Source organism: Arvicola amphibius, chromosome 6, assembly GCF_903992535.2.
Source record: "Arvicola amphibius chromosome 6, mArvAmp1.2, whole genome shotgun sequence".
Lineage (NCBI taxonomy): Eukaryota > Metazoa > Chordata > Mammalia > Rodentia > Cricetidae > Arvicola > Arvicola amphibius.
In genome coordinates, this window is record NC_052052.2 from 8,435,445 (window position 1) to 8,454,834 (window position 19,390).

Below are 19,390 nucleotides of genomic sequence, written 5' to 3' on the forward strand. Positions count from 1 at the left end.
TACCTCTAAAAACTGTTTGTGGCATGACTACCCTAGCTGTAGGGCAGTGCCAATCAGTAGAAAACATACCATGAGAGCTAGGTGTGGTGGCGAATGACTACAGTCTTAGCCCTAGGGAAGTGGAGCAGGAAGGTCATCAGATCAAGGCTAGTTTGGACCGCATATTGGGAACCCTGCTTCAAAAACAAACAAAAAACAAGCAAAGTACCCACTGTGAGTGCAAGCCACTTGGGTAACTTAAAATACTCAACTAGCTGTCTTACACTCTTTTAAAGATTTTGTTATTTTTAGTTAATATGTATGAGTTCCTGCCTGCAGGAAGCTGTATGCAAGTATATCACACGTGTGCCTGTTGCCCTTGGAGGACAGAAGAGGACGGTGGATTCCTTGAATTGGAGTCACAGATGGTTGTGAGGGTCTGGCTCTCTGTGAGAGTTATCTCTCCAGGCTCCAGCCGTATTTAATTATCGTGTGTGGGTGGTGCTTGTGTGGAGGTCAGAGGACAACTTTTCAGGAGCGGGATTTTTCCTTTCACCACGAGGTGGTGGAACACAGATGGGCAGGCTTGGTAGCAGCCATCTTTACCCATGGAGTCATTTTGTGACCTCCACTATCAGCTGTACTTCTAGAAGTAAAAAGAGAAGCGAATTTAATTAGAATAATGTATTTCATTTAGTCCAGTTTCTCCAAAGCCTTAACATGTTATCAGTATAAAAATATTAATGAGGTAGCTTGCATTTTTTTTTCATATTTAGCATCGTGACATTTCTCAGTTTGCAGTAGTTGCACTTCAGAGCCTCGGTAGCCACAAGTGGCTTGTAGGTGATGTTACAAAACCCAGGCTTGGAGCCCTCCCAGCTTGCGGTCAGTTGTCTACTGTATTCTAGTTCCTAGCACAAAATACTGGGCCAGTGAGGTTGGATAATCGTGCCCTGAGAGTCAAAGAACTACTGTGAAAATTTTAAAAATGTATGTTAGATACCCAGCTCAGTGACCGGCACCTAGTAGGTGCCTGCGTGGTGGCTGCTGTTTTGACTGCCTCAAAGGCGACTGAAGGACAATTACTTCACCCTAACGGTCTGTTCCCTTTGAAGACGCTTCTCTCAGATTGTGAAATGCAAGTCTGGATTTCAAAGCTGGCAGGTGTTACAGGGTCAAGTTCCGGAGCAACGAATGACAACACACACAAACCTCTAATACACACCCTTGTCATCGTCGGCGTCCCCGCTACCCCCACCCCAACGCTTGACAGTTCGAGGCTCCGCCCTACCCCGCCCCGCCTGGCGCCGATCCGAACTACAATTCCCATGATGCACGAGGAGCCCCACCCCAAATATACGTCATCTGCATAGGACGCGGGACGGTTACCGGGCACGCGGAGGCTTCTTTTGAAGCGCGGAGTCTCTGGATGCTGTCGCATAGGAGTGGTAGGGATGAAGTGACTGAGCTCCTAGGCCATCGGCTCATCTGGGCTGCGTCGGGGTGAGTGACAAGCGCAGCCCCCTCCCCTCCCTCTTCTGTCGGTGTGGCACCGGCTAGTGACGTCGTGGGTGTGATGGCCGCCGCGAGGCCGGGAAGGTGAAGGTGAGAGGGCGAACGCGCCGGGGTGGTAGAACCGACAGGCCCCCGCCGGGAGAGTCCTGAGCGGCCCAGCTTAGACGCTGGGGCCCCTGGGACTCGGGCTCGGGTTCAGGCTCAGGCTCGGGTCACACGGGCGTTCCCCTGCTGCGGCCTCACCGTCGAGCCCTCCTCGGCTCTGAGGAGGGGGCGGGCCGTAGGACCCGGGGCTGGGAGGTGGGCTCCTCGAAGCTCCCGGCACCCTGGTCTTCCCAGCCCTGTGGTCACATCCCTTTTCCAGTTTTCATCCAATACTTTTCTATTTTTTTTTTTGCCAGCATTTTTTTTTTAGGACCCAGTTCACTGCCTACGCCATTTATGGCGGAGGTTCTTTTACTTGTATGACTTCTCATTGCCCCATTAAGACCCTCGAGGCTTGGAGCTAGTCTTATCCGTCCCTGACCCTAGCAGCTAGAACATTGAAGGCCTCAGAGAATACTGAAAAAGATAGCTGTGTGGATGCAGAAAGGCAAAGCTGCCGACCTCCATCTCTTGTAATACTCCCTACCCTGTTAATCTACTTTTCCAGTCATTTTTCCCTCCTTCCAGAAAAGGACTCTTGATGGTCCCCTTCTTTTCTTGTGTTGGAAAACACAAATGAGCTTTGGAGTCACAGCTAGTGTATCTTGGTCTCTAGCTTGACCACTCTTTGATTGTATACATCTTCCAAGTACTCTAAGCCCAAGTTTATTCCATAGACTTGAGGATGGAAGGGGTTACTTTACATAGCAGCTGGGATACACTAGCTTTCAGTCAGGTCTCCTCCTCCTTTCCTCTCCCCTTCCACTGCTAGTTGACAGTTTCTCGAAGTCCTCAAGGCCAGGCCTTGTCCTTGTTCAGCTCCCTCCTCCCTCCTCTGGATGTGCCTTTGCAGGGACTTCATGGGCTCCTCGCACTAGCATGGCTAAGAATGTGTTTGTGCAGTAGCACTAGCACGTGGCTAGGAATGTGTTTGTGTATGCCTATGCTTTGTGTCTCTTGCCATCATCTTCCCCCTTCCCCTCCACACTTCCTCACCTGCTTCTGAAGTACCTCAGTGAGTAAGCTTCCCTCAGGGATGAGTTAGTTTAGCTTTGACTCCTGATCAGATGTGTTTTGCATATCAGGTGGATTTTTTTTTCCTTCGCGGTTGCCTATCGACCTCTCCTTTTTCCTTTCCAAAAAGCTGGGACAGGTGGAATCAACACCATCAGTAGCCAACCTGGACCTGAAACAACACAGAGGAGACCGCAAGTTCTTTTCATCTTCTTGACTCCAGCCATGACCACGATGTCCACCCTGTAAAGGTCTTACCAGCTAAAAAGTAAGTGTAGGATGTGGTTCTGGGGACTGTGGATCTGGATTGAGATCAAAGAGTGTGTTCCCCTGGCTCTCGGGCGGCAGGTCTCTTGGATGGAATCCTGGAGCACAGAGCTGGTGGCTTCTGACTTCTGTTGGAAGAAACTACTGTTTCTCCTTTCTGCTTCCATGGGATTTCACTAGTTGACAGTTCAAAACATGGCCAGGACCTATCTCCTGAGGTCCCTGAAGAATTAGTCTCTTTCCCTTGTGCTGGCTCTTCTCTGTCTCTGCTTGGCAGAGGCTGGCTCCTTATCATGGCTCTGGGAGTCTGCTCTGTCTTTTTTACCTTGGATACTCTTTTGTTTCAATTTCTCAGCTTCTCCTGTGTTGTGGCAGCAGACCATCTCTGGACCATTTTATTTTCTCTGCTAGGAGTTGCTGAACTTAAAACTGGGTAAGGAGGTGATGTGGATTCAGGACCACACCTCGGATTCACACACCTTGCACTGAATTTTGACGCTGCTGTGTGAACACCTAATATTCCTCCATTAATAGCCTGGGTCTAGGCAAAGCTTCTGATGGCCTTTAAGTGCTAATACTGACTTCTGTTTAGAATCGGGTTTGTTTCTGATCTTAAGTTAGTATGTTATTACTTTGTTCTTGCAACTTCTGGGGTGGGATAAATCTGTCAGAATGAGCCTTTCCCTGAAGTGTGAGCCTTTGAATTTTAAAGCCTGTTAGAAGTTTCTTCTTGCCCCACCACCTCCTTTCTTTTGAGAAAGTCAGGCTCACGTGAACAGACTGGCCTTGAGCACCCTGATTAACTGAGGATGACCTTAAGCTGTTTTTTCTTTTTTCCAGATTTATTTATTTTGTGTGCTTGTGCATCTCAGTGCACTGTGGAGATCAGAGAACAACTTGTGGGAATTTGTTCTCTCTACCATGTAGGCTCAGAGGATTGGATTTAGGTTGTTAGGTGTGGCAGCAAGAACTTTTATCTACAGCTGAGCTGTCTCTCTACCCCAGTGTTATGCTGGTTGTTTCTCCTGCCTCCACCTCCCACGGGCTAGGAATGTCTTTGTTTTTCTGGGTGGTGGTGCACACTCTTAATCCCAGCCCTCGGTCTACAACTACAAAGTTAGTTCCAGGGTAGCCAGGACTTTTACACAGAGAAAACAAACAAACAAAAAGTGTTCATTGAATAAATTGCTTAAATTGCTTGATGCCAATCAATTGCAGTGGCACTATATTGAAGTCTGCCTTCCTTCCTTCCCAGGTCTTTGCCACATTCATGTGCACAGAAATGGTTTGACTGGATAGTGTTTTACACATTGGTGTCCGTGTGGAACTTCTTTTCATGGGCCATGGGTACAGCTAGAGTTCTGGGGGTCTCTCTTTGGAAATGCTGCTGTTGAGAACTGGAATCACTTTGAGGTTGTCTCAAAAGCTCAGAGTGTGCCATTTAGCATAACTTAGCGTAACTTATATTGGAACTGGACCCTCTGGCCCAGTTGTACTTAGGGGACAGGCCCCACAGCCTACAGCGAGCCCTGTGTGTGGTAAGGTGAGGCCTATCAGGGCTTTCCAGAAGAGGGACAGGAACTCAGCTTCCTCCCACCGCCTCGCCGAAGGCAGAGCCCCAGAGAACAGGGTTCTTTGGGGCTTTTGTGTGTTTATTTCACAAATTCAGTCCTTTTGAGCACATAGATATGTGCAGTTTGCTCTTTGGATTAAATTTCAGAATCGGAAATAATTCGTTTGTCTCTCTTGACGGGCTGAGCTCCAAACTTAGCTAGAAACTGCTTTTCAGGGAAAAGTGTATTTGGCTATTTAGGGATGGAAGGTTTTAGCTTGTTTCCCTCAGTGCTATTACTAACGCAGCCTGTGCCTCTCGCAGTTGTGGATGAGGAAGGTGGAAATGGGGAGGGCGCTATGCTGTCAAAGACTGGCTTTCTAGAAACTCAGCACCTAGGTAGAGACACAGCGTGATTGTAAAAACAATTCAAACTGAAAATCTGGTAAGGTTGTGTCCTCTGCGTGTGTGTAACTTAGAGTTATGTCTAGGAGGAAAGTAAGAGTATGCAAAATGAATAGGAGAGTGGTTTCTAGATAGAAAGCAAGGTCAGACAGATGCAGACACTCCATGTGGGAATTAGCAGAGCCAGAGAAATTCGAGCTTGGTGCCAGCTGCAGTAGGTTTCTGCAGGGCTACGATGCATAGCTGCAGGTGTGAGTTCAGAGCAGCTCCTGGCCAGCTGAACACCCAGCCGCTTGGCTTTACTAGTGTGCATGCCCTTGAGTCTTGCATTTACTGAATACTAACAGCTCTTGGTTTGTATTCTTTGGGCTTAAAGACAATGACCAGCATCTTGGAAGCACTCACTTTTAAAAGCCCAGCTGTTATCAAGCAACTTTCTTCCTTCAAGCAAGTCACTTGTGGGCTGGGCACTACTTATCTCTTCCAGCTGACCTGTTTACTCCATTTCCATGGTAACGGGTGGGGGCCTACAGGATGTGCTGGTAGGGTACTCACCAGCTTTGCTCCCAGCGTCCTAGGCTGGATTGCTGGGTGGCCACAGGGAGAGTCTTGTGACCTGGCTGTAGTTTACTGCTGTGTGAGGCCATGAGACAACCACCTTTGAGCCCTGACTGTGCTGGACATGTTGCTGTGCCACCATCTTTAGTCACTTTACAACTCACACCATATCCTGTTGTTGAATGGGAAGAAGCCAGGGACCCAGAGTGAAATGGCTGGCTTGGGTCTATGCAAGAAGAACACAGGGCCTTTTATGTTGTTGATTTCAGAATCTCTGTCATGGGCAACCTCACCCCATCCTACACTCTTTCCCTTCCTTGTTCTCCTTCTGCCCACCCCACCTGACTTCAGGGCACTCCTCCTTTACATTATTGAGTTATTTTATTTCCAGTGCCCATTCTCTGAGCTCTGTTGTCTTTCCTAGTTGAGAAAGCATGTCTCAGAAGCTGGGTGTGGTGGTGCATGCCCATGATTGTAGTACTTGAGAGAGAACAGAAGGATAAGTTTAAGACCTCCATGATACCCTGTCTCACCACCACCACCACCACCACACACCATACACACCCCACCACCACACACCATACACACCCCACTCCTACCACACACCATACCATACACACCCCACCCCCACCACACACCATACACACTCCACCACCTGAAGAAAGAAGGGGAAAGGGGGAAACGGCAGTGTGCTCACTTCCCCTGTGTCCTACAGAATCTGTAACATGCCAGATGGTTTGTTGATTGGGCAACATAGGTTTGCCCCCATCTCTGTACCTGCTTTTTTGCCTACCATCAAGGTGGCCTTTCTCAAAGACCCAGTTTTAGCACTTAGACCTCTTGTGCTTTTTCTGGCTGCTCTTCCTGCTCAGAACCTTGTGTTGCAGCTTTGGACACCATTGTTGGGTTATCTTGTGTACTCACTCATGAGCAAGTGCTGACGGGGTGGAGGCTTGGTGGCAGGCACCATGGGTAGATGACCATGCCCAGAATGACGGGACTAGACCCACACAGCTGCACATGGTCCCCTCAGCCTGAGAGGGCCTTTTCATGTCCTGGGATCTGCAGACTCTGCTGGGGACATAGTGCTCTCCATGGTCGGAACTCTTCAAGTAGGACCTTCCAGGGCTCCACTTGGGGGCCAGCCACACCTGGAAGACACTAGTATATGTTTTGAGGGTTTTTTTTTTTTTTAACCAAAAATCAATAGGACTTTGTCGTCAAGTGTCATGGCTTCTGTGAAGATATGTGAAACCGAGGAAAAGACGAGATAGACTAAGACTAGCAGAGACCAGGATGCCCAGTGCTTGCACAAGACAGTGGAGGGTTTTTACCTTTCTTTTCCAGATAGGCGCTGTAATATATGACCATAGGAGGAGCTGATAGCCTTTTGTTGTCATTGCTTGTTTATTGAGACAGGGTCTCCTGTAGGCCAGGCTGACCTGAAGCTCAGTGTGTGGTCATACCTGGTCTTGAACTCCCAGGCGCTGGAGCCACAGGCCTGTGCTTCCAGCCTGCCCCGTACATCCCTTTTGCTTTTGTTTTTTTAGTTTTAGAAGTAGATCTCTCCCTCTTGAGGTTCACTGGTCCTTGTCTCTACTCCGTAAGCAAGCAGACTAACAAACCACATTAGGAGTGAGGACCACTGTTCCTGGACTGCAAAGTGGCCATGGAAGGGTGTGGCCGACCCTGACCTTGTCCACACTTTGCGTTCACTGTCTGATGCACTTTTAGGTTGATGGTGTTGAGGAGATAGGTTCAATTCCTACCACTTCTCCTTCTGAGGATTCCTGTGTGTGAGATTGTGTGACCCCAAGATCCCTCACCTCTCTCTGAGGTACTAGTCAGTGTTGAACAGGCAAGGCAGGGATTGCCTGCACCAAGCCTGAACTCAGAGCTCTGCAACCAGGCATTTGTGAACCTACACAGTGTGACAGGGACATGGGCCCAAGTGAACTGAGAATTCCTGTCCTCTTTAAGATGTTGGGACCTTGCTTCCCTTGAGTGAGTACAGAACAGCCATATTCTTAGTGGTCCCAGTTCTCCTCCCACCCCTGTTCCCTAGCAGCATGACCTAACATTATACTCACACAGTCTTGGCTCTCTTTCAGCGAGATGTCCCTGCTCTTCTCTCGATGCAACTCCATCATCACCGTCAAGAAGGATAAACGACACATGGCTGAGGTGAATGCTTCCCCGCTCAAGCACTTTGTCACTGCCAAGAAAAAGATCAATGGCATTTTCGAGCAGCTGGGGGCCTACATCCAAGAGAGTGCCAGCTTCCTTGAAGGTGAGCTGGGCGCCTGCTCAGCCAGGCTCTGTGAGAAATTTGAGTAGCAGGATTTGGGGGTTCCAAACAGGCCTGCTTTAGGGAAACTTAAGCCCAAGTGTGTCATTGCCCTTACCTGTGCTCTGCTTGGATTCCTATAGATCATGAATACCAGGAACGTTAGGTATGAACTATTAAGTTGGAAATTCCACGTTTCATCTGAAGGAGTTTTTTGTTTGTTTTTGGGACAGAGTTTCTCTTTGTAGCCCTGGCTGTCTTGGAACTCGCTCTGTAGACTAGTCTGGCCTCAAACTCAGAAATCCACCTGCCTCTGCCTCTCAAGTGCTAGGATTAAAAGCATGTGCCACTACACCCTCCCAAGATGAATCTTATCCCGATCAAAAAGGCAAGCAGGTGGGAGGTGTTGTGTGGTGATTGCTCTGTTGGTAAAGCCTGGCTGGTATCTCCAGCACGTGGTGTATGGTGAGTGCCTATAATCTGGAAGACCGCAGTGCGAGGAGCAAGAGTTTAAGGTCTTAGCTGCTGGTGAGTTTGAGGTCAGCTTGAGCTTTGTGAAACCTTGTCTACTAAACCCACCAAACAGAAAAACCAAAAGGCAAGTAGACTAAGGTTTGAGCATTATCTGATGCCTTAGAGTGACTGAGCTAGCTTTACCCAGGTGTCTCTCATGCCACAACCAATGTGTGTTTATTTGGCCTGGTTCTGGCTGCCATAGCACCAAACACTTGTGTGTTGATTATTCCGGACAGGGTGCCCTAGTTGGTATTTTTAGATTGGCAATAGAAGTGCAAGTAGGAAACTCATGTCACTGCGTCTTTTCTCCGGTTACTAATTTGAGCAGAGCCTCTGTCAGCGGAGGGCGGCTTCCTTGTGCCCCTCTCTGTGTGGGCAGTTCCAGCCACTAGCTATCAGGCCCCCTCTAAAGGGTGCCCAGCCACAGGTCTGGAGCTTGTCTGTGGAGACTCAGGTCCTGAGCCTTCTCTGTCCCTGGTTTCCTGTGTATGAAAGAGGGGTTCATGTGAGACTAAAAACTTCAGGTTTATCTGCAGAACCTGCAGACCCAGTGGTGCAGGGGTGCACCCCAAGCTCGGGTCCAGTGGTGCAGGGGTGCACCCCTAGCTCGGGTCCAGTGGTGCAGGGGTGCATCCCAGTTCAGGTAGACTGTCTCTCCAGCCTGCTCATTGTCTCACATGGGCAAGAAAAGGATCATGTCTAGTTTTGTTAACCTCCCTGTGCTCTGCCCTGTGCATGGGGCTTAAGGAATCTTCAGGTTTGACCCTGAGTCTTAGAGTATGATTGAGGCTGGAATGATTGCAGATAACGACCTGCTTCTTTATCAGTAGCTCTGCTCTGTGTTCCCTGAGCCTGGGTATGCAGAGGTGATGGCCAGGCTGCTGCCTTCCCAGGGCCCAACTGCCCTCTCTGCCCTGAGTCATTCTCTCACGTGATGTTGTGGACAGGCAGGTGTTTTGGGAAGGTATCCTGTCACAGCTCTTTGATGTGCCTTTCAGTGAACTCTGAGGCCCTTGTTTGTTGATCACATGGAAGGAAAGAGGCTAAGTGCTGGAGCTGTGTTTGGGATTGTTCTGGTTAGGGGGAGGAGGCTTCACCCAGGCAAACAGCTAGTCAGCCTGCAGGCGCTTGTTCAGTGAAGCCATATGCCTGAGAGCCAGCTTCCTCCTATGAGGCTTTGCAAAGGTCATGCCCATGTGTCCATATAAGGGAGGAATGTTGCTGCATCTGGGGTGGGGTGACTGCTGGAACAGGGGTGGCATGTTGGCTGGGTCACTTCCTTTCATGGCACTAGTCAGAGGGAAAACTCACTAGGTAAATGCCACTTTTCATACTCCAGATGCTTTGGGGAGTGTTCTTGGGACTGGAACCTGCCAGCCTGGTAATTTGCAAGAGTTTGCTGCAGGGCCCAAACACCCGTCTGCTTGCCAGATAGCTGAAGCACTTTGCGGTGGATGGGTGAGACTGGATCTTGCTCAGTTCCATCTTCTGTAGTGATTTTTTTTTTTTAATCCATCTGCCTGTCAAGGGCACTGGGGGAAAGCAGCACAATCCTCTAGGCATTCATTTACTCAGCGAGTGATGGTGCACCTGCTGGTCCAGCCATCACATGGTAGATAATGCAGACAGCTGAGCTAGCCAGGTACGTGAATGCATAGACAGGGATCTGCTCAGGAGGCAGTGTGCCAGGGAAGGCTTCCTGAGCCTGTGCTGTCCATGCTAGACATGAGACCAAGTGAAAATGAGCCTTGTTACTTCACAACAGGGTGCTGTTCTTTAGAGCATCAGGTGAATTGGGGTGGGTAGCAGCAAGCCAAGCCTAGAGGAAGAAAAGGCTGGTGACTTTGGGGAGGTAGTGTGGTGGAGTTAAATGTGAGGACTGGCAAGGCCAGGTGTGGTGGTGCACGCCTTTAATCCCAGCAGAGGCAGGTGGATCTCTGAGTTCAAGACCAGTCTGGTCTACAGAGCAGAAGCCAGGACAGTCAGGACTGTGTTACACAGAGAAACCCTATCTCAAAAAAACCACACACACAAGTGGGGACTGACAGCACAAGAAGCTATGCGGCCAGCCAGGCCCAGGTCAGGAAGGACCTCTCAATGTGACATGGAGTGGAGAGGTCCTATACTCCAGAGCCATGTTGCTTGCTTCAAATGGTGTATTGTGTGCATAACAAAGATTAAATGAGACCATATTTGAAAACTGACTAGAGGGCTGGCGGGAAGGCTTGGTGAGTAAAGGCGCTTGTCTCCTCCCTGACTGTGGATGGAGCGGCGGGGGCTGCGTCCTGCCACCCGGCTAGCTTTACACCCAAAATAATTACACGGAAACTGTATTCATTTAACACTGCTTGGCCCATTAGTTTCAGCCTCTTATTGGCTAATTCTCACATCTTGACTAACCCATATTTAGTAATCTGTGTAGCACCACGAAGTGGTGGCTTACCAGGAGAGATCTTAACCTGCGTCCGACTCAGAGAGGAGAGGCATGGCGACTGCCTATGGTGACTCCCTGAAGCATCTGCCTGACTCTGCTTTCTTTCTCCCACAATTCTGTTCTGTCTACTCCGCCTACCTATGTTCTGACCTATCAGGCCAAGCAGTTTTCTTTATTAATTAACCAGTGATACAGATGACCCTCCTCCATCACCTGACCACCTGAAATCTATCCCTGGGACATAACGTGGTGGAAGAGAAAAGAGTCCTGCAAGTTGTCCTCTGACCTCCACATGCACATTGTGGCACATGTGTGCCACACATGCTAAAAAATAAAAATTAACTTTTAGAAAAGTGACTCTAACAGTGCCTAGCATGTGGGAATTTTGTAAGCATTTGTCAAGGAGTAATATGACTGAAGGAGCTGGAGAGATGGCTCAGCAGTCAAGCGCACCAGCTGCTCTTGCACTGGACTCAAGTTCTGCTCCTAGCAGGTGTATGTTCACATCTGTAACTCTGGTGCTTCTGTCTAACCTCCAAGAGCATCAGGCACAGGTGTAGTGCATGTTTATACATGAAGGCAAAACACTGATAAACATGAAAATAAATAGACTCTAAGAAGGAAGAAAGCAATAGGGCTGTTGAGATGGCCCAGCAGGTAAAGGCACTTGCCGAGCAAGCCTAGGATTAGGATCTCGGAACCCAGGTGGAGGTGGAGGAGAGAACTGATTCCGAAAAGTTGTCCTCTAACCTCACATGTACTGTGGCACATAAAACCCCTTCCATCGTGTACAAGTAAAGAGTCAAGTGTTCAGCTATTCACCCAGCACTTTGCATTGAATTCATTTCATTTTTAGACACTTAGGGAAGAAGATACTGCTGTTCTTATTGTAGCATGAATTCTAACTGGCTTTAATAATAAAAACCCGGAGTCAGATATTAGGGGGTGAAAGCTGAAAGATCAGAGAATCAGAGCAGCCAACCACTAGTTCTTACCTCCATGAACTCCTCAGATTGAATGGGGTGTCCTGTCTCTACAAGTCCTCAGACTGAATGCTTTCTCTACAAAACGTCAGACTGATTCCTGAGCTCCTGTCTCCTCCTGCCTTATATTCCTCTCTCTGCTCAACCATATCACTTCCCTATTCCACCTCCCTAGAACTGGGATTAAAGGTGTGCGCCACCACTGCTTGGTTCTGTTTCTCTTTTAGACAGGATCAATTTTGTGTTGCCCAAGTGGTCTTGAACTCACAGAGATCTGTCTGCCTCTGTCTCCCCAGTGCTGGCATTAAAGGTGTGCTCCACCACTGCCTGCCCTCTATGGCTAACTAGTGTGGCTAGCGCCATACTCAGATCTTCGGGCAAGCTTTATTTGTTGGAGCACAAACAGCATGGGGGAGCCCTCTCAGTCTTCCTCCCCAGTCTGTTCATAGCTGCCACACAGTAGGACTACAGTAGGGATCTGGAGCCTCCATCTGGTGGCAGAGCCGAGAGTCAGCAGAGGTGATCTTGTGTTGGAGAGGGAGGCCTCAGAATGAGGAGGCCATCACTCTGGAGTTCTGACCAAACACTGACCACTGTCATCCTCCCTTCAGACACCCACAGGAATGCAGAACTGGACCCAGTTACTACAGAAGAGCAGGTCCTGGATGTCAAAGGGTATCTGTCCAAAGTCAGGGGTATCAGCGAGGTACTGGCCAGGAGACACATGAAGGTGGCTTTTTTCGGCCGGTGAGTACTTCGAAGCCCTCCCTGGCTGGTGGGTAGGGGTAGGGATGGATACAGGTGAGGGGGAGATTCTCTCCACTGGGGAGCAGTGGTGTGCCCTGAGTTCATATGCTCTTTTTGATTGTTTTCTTTTAAGGGAACACTGCTTTTATTTTTTTTAATTACATTTTTATTTATTTGATGGGGGATGTGCACAAAAATGAAGAAGGTCAAGATAGCTTATGGGAGTCAGTTCTCTCCTTCTGTCTTATGAATCCTGGGGATCAAAGTCAAGCTGCCGGATTAGCAGTAAGCATCTTTCCCCACTGAGCCATCTCACCAGCCCTTTTTAATTTTTAAATTGTGATTTTTTTTTTTTTTTTTTTTTTTTTTTGGTTTTTCGAGACAGGGTTTCTCTGTAGCTTTGGAGCCTGTCCTGGAACTAGCTCTTGTAGACCAGGCTGGTCTCGAACTCACAGAGATCTGCCTGCCTCTGCCTCCCGAGTGCTGGGATTAAAGGTATACGCCACCACTGCCCGGCTAAATTGTGATTCTTAACAAAAATCTTTATGGATGGAGATGGAACTAGGCCCTCACACATGCTGAGCTGTGCCCCAGCTCCTGGGTGAGCCATCAGAGAGTGTGTCCCTGGGGAGATGATGCTATGCAGCTAGTCCCCAGAACTTTTCATCTGGTGGAGCGGAAGTCGTTCCTAGTAAATAGTGACTTCCTGATCCCCACACTCCCCAGCCCTTGGCAGCCATTATTCTGGCCTCATCCTGCCTGAGCTTCCCAGTGCTGGGATTTGACTATACTTAATCCTGGCCAGGAAGCCTGGAATTGATGAAGAAGGTTACTGCTCTAGACACCATATACATGGAATCATATGGGAGTTTTCAGAGGTTGTTTGTTTGAGACGGGGTCTGTCCGTGGTGCCCTCCTGTGGCACCACCACATGCAGCAGTGTCTGTCATTTAGTGACTGACTGTCTCCGCACAGCGTCCTCACCGTTGTCCTTGTTGTAGCATGTGTCAGAACTTGCTCTGTATGCTCTGTGCGCGCGTGCGTGTGTGTGTGTGTGTGTGTGTGTGTGTGTTGGAGATTGTGTTTTTCTCAATCACTCTACTTTATTGAGCCAGGTTCTCACTAAAAACCGAAGTTGACCAATTCTAAGCTTGTCAAGGTAACCAGGTTGCCCCAGGGATTGGAGAGCTGGGATTGCAGGTGGCTGCCACACCTCCCTGGCTTTTACATGGGTTCTGGGAATGTCCCCAGCTCCTGCCCATGTAAGGCTGAATATTCCATTTCATGTTCATGTGACATTTTATTTGTTCATCTTTATGAACGTTTGGGTTGCTTCGGCTTTTTGACTCTAACAGATAATGTCATTGTGTGCACATGTGTGTAGATGTCATTTCTGGTCCCTGCTTCTGGTTCTTTGGGTTTGTCCACAGAAGTGGGATTGCCGGTGAATCCTGTCGTTCTGCCCCGAAGCTCACTAGATCTCACTTGTGTTTTCTTCAGCAGCTATACGTTGTATAGTCTCCCAGCAGTGCACATGGATCGTTTCTGCACACCCTTGTCCACAGTGTTCTGTGTTTTGATAGTGGCCATGCCTCTGAATGGGAAGTAACAGTCTGAAGTGGGGTTCTTTGTTTTTATTTATTATTGTTTGGTTTGGTTTTTGGAGATAGAGGGCTTACTGTGATGTCCAAACTGGTTTTTAACTCCTGGGCTCAGGTGATGCTGTCCCAGCCTCAGTGCTGGACCCTTTGTGTTGGGCTCCCAGTGTGGTTTGATTTGTATTTCCTTAATGTTAGGGTTGCTGAGCTGCTTTTCGTGTGTTGATTGCCCTTTTATATATATCTATATCTATTCCTTAGTTAGGTTGTTCTTTTGGTTATTGTTGCGTTGTAGGAGCTTTTAAATACATTGGTGGGTCTTCTTTAAAGACACGTTTATTTTCTGTTATGCTCGTGAGTATGTTCACTTGGTACAAGTCTCGGTACCAGCCAGTGGCACTAGATCCCACTGGAGCTGGAGTAGACGGTTGAGAGTTGCTGAGAACTGACCCCAGGTCCTCTGCAAGAGAAGTGCACACACTTAACCACTGAGCCAGTGGTTCTCAGTCTGTGGGTTGTGACCCTTTTAAGGGTCAGACAACTCATATTTATGTTATGATTAATAACAGTAGAAAATTACAGTTATGAAGTAGCAACAAAAATACCTTTATGGTTGGGGGTGACCACAACATGAGAAAATAATTGCATTAAAGGGTTGCAGTTAGGAAGGTTGAGAGCCACTGCACAGAGCCATCTCGGCCCTTTAAATACATTCTGTATATTTGTAGATCTTAGCCATTCTGCAGGCTACCTTTTCACTCTGACAGTTATAGCCTTTGGTGTCTAGCCCTTTATTTGGTGTAGTCTAAACAACTATGTAGACTTTTTTCCTGTCCGCGGGGTCATACCTAGTCAGTGCTGTACTGTGAAGCTTCCCCCTTTAAGAGTTTCAAGTGTAGTAAGGAGGATCAGGCACTAAAAACAATTAGTACCTGAGACAGGTGTGTCTCATTTGGTAAGTATGCCTGCTATGTATGTGAAGCCTTGGGGCTCAGCATGATGGCACTCACACCTACAACACCAGCACTCTGGAGGTGGAGAAGGGGGGATGGAGAGGGTAGGTTGGAGGGTTCAAGGTCATCCTCCATTTGGAGTTTGAAGCCAGTTTGCCAAAAACAAAACTACAATTCTACTTAGGATAAAGGTCCTAGATAAACTAACTGGTGCTTGGCACACAGTGGTAGTATAGAGTGAACACTGTGTCTCAAGTCCTGTTCCTGATGACTTGTGATCTCAAGTGTGCCCTCAGCTTCTCTGGCCTGTTGCTTCTTCATCCTTTTCTGGAAGGTGTGGCCTGGCTCTCACCCAGGTGCTAAGTGTCTGTCCATGTCAGTGGGCACATGGAGATCAGTGGCCTTGGAAACTGTGTGCTGCTGGGGATTGCCATGCAGAATGAGAGGGAGTGTTCCCCATTAAAGCCTGGAGTAGGCAAATGGAGCTGTTTACAAGAAGCAGAATGTAGAAAGGGGTGTGTTAAATAGAGCACTAAAAGATACTTCCCTTTTGCCTGGCACTGGTGGGCCTGAGAAGTGGAGCTTCATGTGTGAGGAGAAGCATGATGGGAAAATAGCCACACAGCAGGACCAGTGTTGGGAAGCAAGGGCATGGGATGATTTGGACAGGATGACAACCCAGGGGACAGGGCCCATGGTTTAGGGAAGAGCATGGTTTACTTTGAAGACAGTCAGTTTCCACCAGTGCTTACTTACTAAGTGGTGCTGAACTCTGAGACAGGTCACGTCTGTACCAGCCCTTGCTGCACCAGCTGCCTGCAAGCTGCTCTGAAGTGCTGAGCACGTAACAGGTCCAGGCCGAGGGATGTTTGCCTGCCATTTTAACAAACACAGAGCCCTCCTTTCAGTGCTGCCTGGGCGCCGTTGACTTCAGCCCAGGCCGGGCACTACAGTGTGATAGCCCAGGCTGTATTGTTCATGGCCTCACTGTTGTTTCTCCTAGGACAAGCAATGGGAAGAGCACTGTGATCAATGCCATGCTCTGGGACAAAGTTCTGCCATCTGGGATTGGCCACACCACCAATTGCTTCCTGCGGGTGGGGGGCACAGACGGCCACGAGGCCTTCCTCCTCACTGAGGGCTCGGAAGAGAAGAAGAGTGTCAAGGTGGGTTTCGTCCAGCCAACTCTGCTGTGGGTGCTGTGGGTGCAGCGTGGACACGGAGCAGCTGGCACATCAGTGTCACAGGGCTCACCCACCTCCATGCTCATGAGCTTTGTGGGGGATTGTGAGAGTGTTTGGGAGGGTTGGGAAAGTGGGTCAGGAACAAGGCCCAGCTTGTTGAGGCTGAGAGGCTGAGCCTGCTGGCTGTGCACTGAGCAGGGAGGAGAGCACATATGTTCCTCCTGGGCTTGCCAGCAGGGTGTGGCTCTGGGATTCTCATCTTCCTGAGACGCATCTGTGCTCTACTTGGAGCCGGGTGTGCATTTTGATTAATAGGGGATTAATCATTGCAGAATAAATTGCGCCTCAGGGTGATATTTGAGAGAGAGGCTTAAAGGGGAGTGCGATGAAAGAACGGGAGCTGGGGAGATGGTCCCTCTGTGAAGAGTGCTTGCTGCTCGTTCAGAGAACATGAGTTCAGTTCCCAGCACTGTCGGGTGCCTCACACATCCTCCTGTAACTCCAGCTCCAGCAGATCCAACACCCTTTTCTGGCCTTTGTGGACACCTATATACATGCACGTAGATAAAAATTAACAATTCTTTTAAACATTTTCTTATTTTATGTGTATAAGTGTCTGCCTACTTGTATGTCTGTAGCACAGAGGTGTCTGGTGCACACAGTCTATCCAAGAGGGCTTCAGATCCCCTGAAACTGGGTACAGTTGTAAACTGCCGTGTAGGTGCTAAGAAATGAACCCAGGTTTTCTGGAAGAGCAGCCAGTGCGCTTGAATCTTGAATCTTTTTTTTTTTTTTTTTTTTTTTTTTTTTAAGGAAAGGGGCTAGCCAGTTAGTTGGTCACCCATCCCAGGCTGCTGTGTTGTATAGGTGGCACAGGAGATCTCCCAGCTGATGATACTTCTTGGCCTGATATTTATTTCCTTCCTCCATCGTCAGACTGTGAACCAGCTGGCACATGCCCTCCATCAGGACGAGCAGCTGCATGCAGGCAGCCTGGTGAGTGTGATGTGGCCCAACTCCAAGTGTCCACTTCTGAAGGATGACCTCGTGCTGATGGACAGGTGAGAGGGGAGAGACTCCTAAAAGCCCAGTCTGAGGGTACCAACTCTCCATTTCTGGGTGATTCATATTGAAGGTCCCTGTGTGCTCTATTTAAGGACTGGAGCCTTTCGGAGAGCGCAACCAAATCCTTCTGCCCCTTGGATTTCTTCCAGGGCCTGGTTGGTTATCATGCTCACTGGCATCAGTGCCCTGCAGATGTCCCAGGAGTGGGCTGTTCGAGAGATAGGGGCACTGAAAAATGGGGGAGGCTCTACATGCCAGTCACTGTGTTTGGGTTCTGCCAGTCCAAGCTGGTTCTGGCTTCAGAGGCTCTTGCTTTATTAAACAGCCCTTGGAAGACTTGTCCAACAGATTTAGGAGCAACACATTTGCTCCCTTATTTCCTTTCCTTCTGGAACACCAAAACACAATTATCTAGACCGTAGCCTGGGACAACTTAGGACCTGTTTAATCATTTCACTTAACCTGTGTCTGAAATGCCATCGGCAGACTAAGTCTTCAGCAATCCTCAGGACACTGGCTCTGGGAAGGCTGGTGATTCCACAACAGTTAGTATGTGTGTTGGGTAGCATAGATGGTCATTTTATTCCTTTTGAAGGAATGCCCTGTGTATTGGACACGTTACTCCTACACCGAAAAATACAATACTTTATATGGTGGCCTTGACCTGGACTGAAATACAAACTTGGAAGTTGGGCATGGTAGTGCATGCCTTTAATCACATCTCTAGAGAGATGAGGCAGGAGGACCAGGAGTTCAAGGTCAGTCTCTGCTACATGAGGCCTATCTCAATTTAAAAAAGGAAAATTCAAAACTTGAATTTGGTTTCAGTTAGAGAACTGAAAACTACAAGTTACTATGTTTTTATAAAAGTAACAGGTGCTGTCTGGTGGTAGTAGCACATGCCTTTAATCCCAGCACTCTGCAGAGCAAATTCCAGGACAGCCAGGGTACACAGAGAAACCCTGTCTCAAAAAACCAAAAAAAAAAAAAATAATATAATAATAAAAGGGGGGAGGATAGGTGCTAAAACACGAACTGCAAATTCCTCAGTGATCTGGAAGGTCAGGGAAAAGGAAATAAAGCTCCCCGGAGAGGGTAGACTTGCCTCCCTCCCTTCGCCCGACTGCCTTGTAAGTCCCAGGGCCGTTCATACTGGGGCTCAGGCCCTGCACCTGACCATGCTGATTTACACCTGCCCCCATCAGCCCTGGGATCGATGTCACTACGGAGCTGGACAGCTGGATTGATAAGTTTTGCCTGGATGCTGATGTGTTTGTGCTGGTGGCCAACTCAGAGTCCACACTGATGCAGACGGTAACTCTCCTCCTCCTTGTCCCTGGGCCCGCTGGGCAGGACAGCTAGTGGGGCCTTGAGTGGCAGGACCCCTCCTCCACCAAGGTCCTGCCCTTGTTTAGGAGAAACAGTTCTTCCACAAAGTGAGCGAGCGTCTCTCCCGGCCCAACATCTTCATCCTGAACAACCGCTGGGATGCCTCTGCCTCAGAGCCTGAGTACATGGAGGAGGTGGGTGTCTCTCTGGCAGTTTGGAGACTGCCCTGAGCCATGAGCACTAACCGCTCCAATCTGCTTATGTCCCCCAGGCAGCCTCAGATCTAGTGGATCAAGTCACTGCCTTGACTACTGGATGTAGTCACTGATGGCGGTAGTCATTCCCTTCCCCTTCCCTTTACTTTCTCTCTTTTCCTTGATTTCTCTTGGGTTGAAAGAACATCCCTGCCATGATTATTTTTATCTTTGTTTTTCTTTTCATTTGGGCCAGTACCTCTTTGGTTCACGAAAGCTCAGTATATGTAGAAAGAGACTTTAGGAAGGCATTTGGGGAAGAAGTTTAAAGAGAATGAAAAATAGGTGTTTTCTAGGACAACTCCCAACTCTGATTTTGTGTGAAATAAAAGAAAAGGGGTTTTTGAGTCCAAATGCTGGTTAGGCTCGTCATGGAGCTTCCGTTGTGACCCTGTCTCCACACCTGAGGGAATGGGACCTGCTCACAACGCCTGACGCTTGTTGGGGGGGTCTGTGGAGACTCTTAACCCTTTTAAGTTCTACCTGGGAACTGAGACTCTCTAGGGGTACCTATTGTTTGATAAGTCAAGGTCACTTGGCTTGTCCGTGTAGAGCCAGGTTTAGTCTCTTTTCTTTCTGGGACACCAAAGAACAGTATTAGGCAGA

At 48.6% G+C, this 19,390-nt stretch overlaps 1 protein-coding gene across 2 annotated transcripts in view; it reads left to right on the forward strand.

Moving 5' to 3' along the window:
* Window positions 1–1,331: 1,331 nt before the first annotated feature.
* The window catches only part of Mfn2 (mitofusin 2), a 29,207-nt gene continuing 11,148 nt past the window's right edge, over window positions 1,332–19,390 (forward strand). Inside the window, exons 1-8 of one of the 2 annotated variants that reach the window (XM_038333631.1) lie at window positions 1,332–1,482; window positions 2,783–2,920; window positions 7,546–7,724; window positions 12,266–12,401; window positions 15,956–16,118; window positions 17,073–17,197; window positions 18,407–18,515; window positions 18,617–18,724. In XM_038333631.1, coding sequence (XP_038189559.1) covers window positions 7,550–7,724; window positions 12,266–12,401; window positions 15,956–16,118; window positions 17,073–17,197; window positions 18,407–18,515; window positions 18,617–18,724 — 816 coding nt within the window. In that variant the 5' untranslated portion in view covers window positions 1,332–1,482; window positions 2,783–2,920; window positions 7,546–7,549. Of the gene's footprint in view, window positions 1,585–2,782; window positions 2,921–7,545; window positions 7,725–12,265; window positions 12,402–15,955; window positions 16,119–17,072; window positions 17,198–18,406; window positions 18,516–18,616; window positions 18,725–19,390 lie in introns of both variants that reach the window. The other variant, XM_038333630.1, reaches the window with a different exon arrangement.